The sequence below is a fragment of the Daphnia pulex genome, chromosome 3 (assembly GCF_021134715.1).
Source record: "Daphnia pulex isolate KAP4 chromosome 3, ASM2113471v1".
Taxonomy (NCBI): Eukaryota; Metazoa; Arthropoda; class Branchiopoda; order Diplostraca; family Daphniidae; genus Daphnia; species Daphnia pulex.
The window spans coordinates 6,545,131-6,552,410 of record NC_060019.1 but is presented as its reverse complement, the minus strand read 5'-3'; the positions used below and the strand labels follow the sequence as shown (position 1 = coordinate 6,552,410).

General features: G+C 43.3%; 1 protein-coding gene across 1 annotated transcript; it reads left to right on the top strand.

The window, feature by feature from the left end:
* Window positions 1–1,070: 1,070 nt before the first annotated feature.
* LOC124189911 (Krueppel-like factor 4) lies at window positions 1,071–5,843 on the top strand. The gene is made up of 4 exons (XM_046582424.1): window positions 1,071–1,911; window positions 3,516–3,809; window positions 4,491–5,331; window positions 5,406–5,843. The coding sequence occupies exons 1-4, from the start codon at window positions 1,825–1,827 to the stop codon at window positions 5,699–5,701; spliced, it is 1,518 nt and encodes a 505-aa protein (XP_046438380.1). The 5' UTR covers window positions 1,071–1,824; the 3' UTR covers window positions 5,702–5,843.
* The last annotated feature ends 1,437 nt before the right edge of the window (window positions 5,844–7,280 follow it).

The window sequence follows — 7,280 nt, the reverse complement described above, 5'->3', positions numbered from 1 at the left end:
AGCGACCGCGCTCTCCGGCTCTACCAGTTCATTTGAAGTTTTCAAAGAATTTAGTGCCCCCAGATAATCTATTCCATTTTGAAAAAAAAAAGAAATATTTAACCATTTTTTCTGTTTTTTGTTTTTCTTTTTGCTGGTCAACAGTCTGACGGCCACAGCCACTGAATGTACCAGCAGCAACCAGCAGTCCATAACATATAGAGAGACTTGTGCTGTGTGGAAGATAATATTTCATTTCGTCTAGTTGGCGGGCGATTTGAAAGTTTTTCCTGATCCTATCTCGCATTTGGCTTCTTCTTCTTCTTCTCATCTTTGGCACCTTCGACCTGCCGCCCACCTGATTATAACTCAGCCGGAGCACACGCTCTTTTGATGGTATACACATGTGTTATCCAGCTCCATCTCGTATTATATCTATTTCCTCCACGCTTTATATAAACCTGATTATACAGTATAAAACCGTCAAGATCGAAATCGTTCAAAATTTTGGTTTTTTCGAAATTGTTTCGGGATTTTTTGAGAGAGAATAAGAAATCGACTTTTGCAGTTTGTTGTTGTTGATGGTCTTTTGATTTAGTGGGACAAAAACAAACAGGTCAAAGAAGAAGAAGAAAAATAAAGAAAAAAAAACAGGTGTCGTGTGTGCGTGTTTAATTGAGAGTCACGCGAATGAACGCGAGAGAGAAGAAAGAAAAGTTTTTCGACTCTCTCACCCAAAAGTGTTTCTCTTTTTTTTTTTAATTTTATTTTCTTTTTTTCTCTCCAAAATTTGATGGCGGGGGCAAAACCGAACGACAGTTCACGCGCTGCAAGAGAGAGAGAGAGAGAACCCCCTTTTTATTCAAAGTGCAAGAGCTCGATCGCCGATTGGCTGGAATTGACGTCATGCGCAAACGCGGATGCCCCAAGAGAAAGAAAAGGAGGCGAGGACTATTGCGACATTGGCTCCTCCTCCTCCGTCAGGGGGGAAGGTGTATAACGAAGACAAAAAAAAAATCATGAACGCACCGATCGGGAGTAAAGAGAGAGAGAGAGAAGGGGGGGGGGATCAACAACACAACAACAACACACACACACACACACACACGTCACAACTATTTTTTTTCTTTTTCTTTTTCTATTTTCCACAGTTCTAGCATCTCCCTCTACCGGGGGCTGCCAATGTCTCGCCCAACAATAGCGGCCGGTCCTGCGCCAGAGCTGAAAGCATTGCCCACCTGGACAGGTGCTCCGTTGCTCCGGCCGACTAAAACTGAGACTAAAACAGCCCCACCAAAACAATAATTTTATTTTTTTCTTTCCCCAAGCTGTTCCGTTCCATCCGTTTCTCATTTTCAAAAGGATAGAGCACATCACAAGACACACACGGGAGACATTGGCCGGCCGAAACAAATAAAAAAATCCATCGGAGAAGAACAAACAAAAAACTTGGCGGCTGCTGACTGAAAGAGAGAGGACAACTTTATTAGTGTTGTTGTTGTTGTTGTTGTTTTTGGTGGTGTCATTTCGGGAGAACGCAAAAAAGAGACAGACGGACGGCACCCCCACAACAGATTCGTCGGCTTCTCTTTTTCTCTGCTTCATCACCGCCGTGCGCTGCTGGACCAGCATGTCGGAAAAGCCTTTGAACATTTGCCCGGCTTCATTCGTTGTTGAGTGTCGACACTTAAACTCGTCGATCGCCTAGCGACCGCCGCCGCTTCGAAAAATTCATCCAACAGTTTCGAACTTTGCTCGGTTGTTTTTGTTGTTTCTCTTCCGATTTTTTCGTGAAGTTTTTTTGTGTTCGGGAGGTGGTCGCCGTTGTCGGTTCCTTTTGCGAGGATGGCCGCCGTCGTGCCGCCGCCAGCCGCCCACGGCCAGCCGCAACAACATCATCAACGACACAACAAGATGACCGATCTCACCGACGTAAGTGCAATCTCTTGTGTGCACATTCTGTTTTTCTTATATAACCAGCACTACGTTCTTTCTTCTTTGGCTATTATTATTTAGAGGAGCAATTTCCTTTTTTAAACCTTGTTTGTTTATGTTTGCCCCCTGGTTTTATGACAGTTTCCAGGTAGAATATAGAATAGACTGGCCAAGTGTCGGATGACCTCTGTCGCCCAGTCGGAAATCGGGAAAACCGAACGGAATTTCTTGTGTCAAAGAATTTCTTTTATTCTGATAGGCCTGACAAAATTTAATTCGATTGAGTTATGTGCAAAACAAGGAGCTTCAATTCAATCAAGAGAATATATAACAGGTTTTGAGTCCACCATCAATAGCGTTGTCCATGTATAGCTCGATAGATCCAATTTCAGGTTAAAGATTTTTACACCTAATTATTTATTACACAGCGCCAAAAATATTTCCCAACCGTTTCACACTTTTTTTGTTTTTTGTTTTTTGTTCTTCCCCCTCATCCGCTGCTGGACATTTTTTGAACTGGTTTCCCTTCATCTTATACGAGACCGAGGAATAATATAATAAGAACACGGACCAAGTTTTGCTTTAAAAAAACTCCCTCCGGCAGTCTCTTTAATAACATTTAAAAAAATAAGTCGCAGACTATGAGGAACGAAGAATTCGAAAATACCTTTAAATCAATTTTCCCCATACATCAGACATACCTGTCGTTTAGGCTTACATATTGGTGATTGTCTATACACATCATCCGATTTCATCATCATCACCGCCAAGTAGAGATAATTCTCGGAATGATGATGGAGTGATTGGGGGAACCCAAACAAAAAAAAACAATTCCGGAATTTTCTTTTCTCTCTCTTTTATTACATTTCGACATGGTCCAGTCACACACACCAAAACAACTTTATAGCCGTGAATGCATATCGCATATATACAGTCAATTGATTATAGTTGTACACGAATAATTTAGAATAAATCTAAAGATTCAGCTCGTTCGTTCCTCTTTTATTTTCTTGTTTTTTGTTGTTGTTGTGTGCGGCTCCGTCAGCGCATATCAACATCAGCGCGTATCGTGACATAATAAAGGAAACACGAAAAGAAATGGCGGGATCGATCATCATATCGTCGTCAAAAGCTCAGCCATCATAACAGACGCGGCCAAGTCGTCAAAACTTTGGCTTGTTTGTTGTTTGTCTATACACTATAGACGTCGTTAAGGATTTGTGTTGTCCAGAGCCCGTCGATTAAAGTCTTGGCACGAGCCACATTATGACTCTGTCTACTGTCATTCGTCTTTATACAGACAGTATACTCTGGGTCGTTTCGTATGGTGTCTTTTCAAAGTTACGCAATAAGATAATATAAACCCCCGGACGGCGGGCAGATGTTTTTCTGTTTTTTTCGTCTTCCGGCCGCCATAGGCTCAGCCGAGTGTGACTTTTGACGCGTCTACCTCTTTTTTTTTTTTTTTTTTTTTATTATTATTTCAACAATAAGCTCGTCCGGTTATTTTGATTTTGATTTGATTAGGAGGAAAATGTAAGAAGAAACTCAAAACTGTAAATGAAATTTCCTTTTGATTTGATTTGATTTGATTCTGCCAGATGTGGCAAGACATTGAGAGCGTTTTGCTGGAAGAAGGTCCGCCGAATAACAGCAGCGCCAGCTCTTGTGCCACCGCCAACTCGGGAGCCCTGAGCCACCCTTCCGGCGGAGTGGACCCTCTCGGCCCGTCCGTCAGTGTCCACTACCATCACTACCATCCGATCCATCATCCGATTGCAGCTCATCATCAGATGAGTCTAATTCATCCCGGATTCCAGCCGCAGCAGCAGCAGCAGCACCAACACCACCATCACAACAACAACCTCAACAACAACCACCACCACCACCATCAGGTATATAATAAAAGATACGTGTAATAATAATGAACAAATGATCAAGTTGAAGCCAACTAACCAGCGCCAGCAGATAAACACACAACTGTCCGTGCTGCGCAAAACAAATCGTTTTCCATCTGATTATTCGTTACACACATCACGTAGTACGCTAGTAGCCTACGTAATAATAACAGACGATTGCCCGGCATCGTAGAAGTAGAACAGCATTTCCCCAGTCATTCTTATCTCTTTTTGTTTTCTTCTTCCTTAAGATTATCTGTACGTATGTGTGTATCAATCAAACTGGCTGATGATGGAGTTGTCTTAAACAGCTCGGCGGCCTATATATTTAGGCCAGCCAGACAGACAAACGAATTTTTTCATTGAATGAATTCATCCATCACAGGGCTCCTATTCTTTTTCTTTTCCTTTTTTTTATTAGGATTGTAGCTATATATTACAATCCCAACCAGTAGAGATGTGTACGCATTTCTTTCTTTTATTATTATCATCTCCCTGTGAATCAACAGATCGAGCCAGTTGCGACACGTTATGATAGCCTCGGGGCTAGAATGCGCACTTGTGTGAAACGACAAGACGATTAGATGACAGACGCCCTTTTCATTTCTATCCCAAATGTGTCGCTCCATTTGATTTTGACGCCATTTTTTTCTGTTTATCAATTGGAACACAAAAAAGGGCGCGACTTGTTACGGGCCGGCCGAGTCAATGACGGGCGAAACGTCGTCGGCCGGCTTAGCGGTCATCAAAGACGAACCTGTCGACCTCATCAGCCATCAGACGGACGACACGAGTGGGTCGGGATCGTCGTCGTCCTATTTCGGCAATAATCATCTGCAATATCATCACGTCCAGCATCCAGTCCAGCATCATCATCATCCGGGATACTATCCGGCGGCCTCTTCGTCGTTCCATCACCAACAGAACCCGTCGGCGGCCGATGGTAGCGGTGGCTATCAGAGGTCGGCCGCGATTTATGGGCAGCCGGCGGGAAATTCAAATCACCACCATTTGATTCACGGCAACAAGACGGGCGGCAGTGCGTCGATCAGCAGTCCGTCGCCGTCGCCGAACGGCAGCAGCAACAGCAACGGGAGTTACGCCGGATTCGGCCACCATCCTCATCATCCGTCGGCTTACTCCTACCACGGATCGGTGGCCGTCCCGCTGGCCCACCACGCCAACAGTTTGCATCATCAGCATCAAGGCGGCCCGGCTCATCACCTGGCGGCCGGCAGGTTCTCCGTCCATCACTCGCCGTTTGCTCATCACCACCGCCATCAGGGGCAAGGCGGGAGGGTGTCCGTCTCGACGCCACCCTGTTCGCCCCAGGTCGTTGCTCCTCTGGAGACGCTCAACTCCGCCGCTCATCATCACAATCAACTCCAATTGCATCAGCATCATCATCATCCGCATCTCATCCATCAACCCGCTCCGCAACAGCCACAGCAACCTCTGATGCCGGCCCAAACGACCTCGGCTGGACAACAGGCCGGCCCTTCCGTCAAAGCCAAACGCGGTAAATATTTGAATTTCAAATTTCTCCCGCGTTTTTTTTTTCTGTTTAATTTTGAAAATTGAAAATTCGCGCAGGGCGGAAGCGATGGGGCAGGAAGAAAGTGACGACTCATTTGTGCTCGTTTGCCGGATGCGCCAAGACATACACGAAATCGTCGCACCTGAAGGCCCACCTGCGGACGCACACGGGCGAGAAGCCGTACCAGTGCTCCTGGAAGGGATGCGGATGGAAATTCGCCCGCTCCGACGAGCTCACCCGCCACTACCGCAAACACACCGGCGACCGGCCCTTCCAGTGCCGACTCTGCGAACGGGCATTCTCCAGATCCGACCATCTTGCCCTGCACATGAAACGGCACATAACGGCCTAGAAATTTGAAAAATGAAAAGAAGAAGAAGAAGAAGAAGAAGCCTAATATTTTGATAAAATAATATTTAACATTGTTATGTATAATCTTATCTCGTCTTTCTAATCGCATTCAATGTCAAACACTAAAAAGAAACAGAATTTAATAGGTCTGATTGTTATCGCTCTCATATATATTTTGGGCGTGAACAATTTAAATGAATTTTTTGTTTTAGAGGAAGAAAATCGAGTTTTTTTGGTGGGGAATTAACTCAGAGAAAATGATGTAGCCGACCAAAGTTGTTGTGGTGTTGTTTTTCTTCTTGTCGTTGTTGTTGTTGTTGTATAGGACAGAATTCTGGACAGCAGATCTAGGCCCTTATTCCCCCCCGACTGATTGACAACGCCCTGGTTGATTGATTCGGGATTCTACGTGGAAAAGGAAAGCTATACAAGCTAAGAGAGAGAGAAAAGAAAAAAAGAAATATTATCTATGATGATTCAAATGTCTGTGAGACTGTGTGTGTGTTGTATATCTATGTGCGGTTTATTATATATATATATACATCATCAAGTCGTCGTCGTCTCTCTCTTTTATTTTCCATATCAAATGAATATTTATCCCGTCCTATCCTCCTTGTGAAATTGAATAGCTCCGCCGCGGTCTCTGACAGGCCGCGGACTGCAAACGGGCCAACTCGAGAATTTATATCATTGAAAAGAAACTGTATGTATATAATAATCATATAATATCTGATGAATGAATGAAAAAAAAATAATATTCAATTCAATATCAATGACATTTTGATTTTATGCAGCATAGAATATGTACACTGCTCAAAGTCGTCCATCATTCAAGAATTCCGCCGTGCTGAAATGAATCGTAAATTTTATCCGGAAACTTTTTTTTAGAAATATTTTAAATTTTAACTCATTCAAATTTGGCGCGCTGATTGCAATTTAAAACAAAAAACAAAAAAAAAAATAATAATAACAATGATAATAAAATAAAAAGAAGATGAATTAAAGCGGTCGGATGCCGACGGGGTTCAACGTCCCCGGAATCAAAAAATTAAGGGCTATTATAAAATAAATCCAGTTCATCCGCTCTATAGACATGGCAAAATTGTACAACGTATACACCACTAGACGCGTACTACACACACAGTAGTATAATCATATAATATAACAACTCTCGCAGCTAAACAAAAGAGACATTTTTAAAATTTTATTTCATTTTTTCCGAGCCGGGATGGCAACAGAAAAATCGACTTCCGCTTCCAACATTTTCAAGGGGAAATGGGAGGGCAGACGAGAGAGAGAGAGAGATATATTAAAATGGATGGACGGATAGAGAGGAGGGGAACCCTTTTATCACAGTCGACGTTTCTTTTCTTTTTTCCACCCGCGTGTTATATACCTGTAAAAAAAAAGAAAAAAACGAAGAGTAAATTTCACGTTGGCGATGATGCGTTCGATCAAAAAACGGTCGAGACAAATCCCCGTCAGGTTCGAAATCTATCCAAATATTTTTCCGCGCCGTTTAGTTTCGAAAAAAAAAGGTCACGCCTGAATAATCGCACCTAGACGGTTGTCTGTATGAC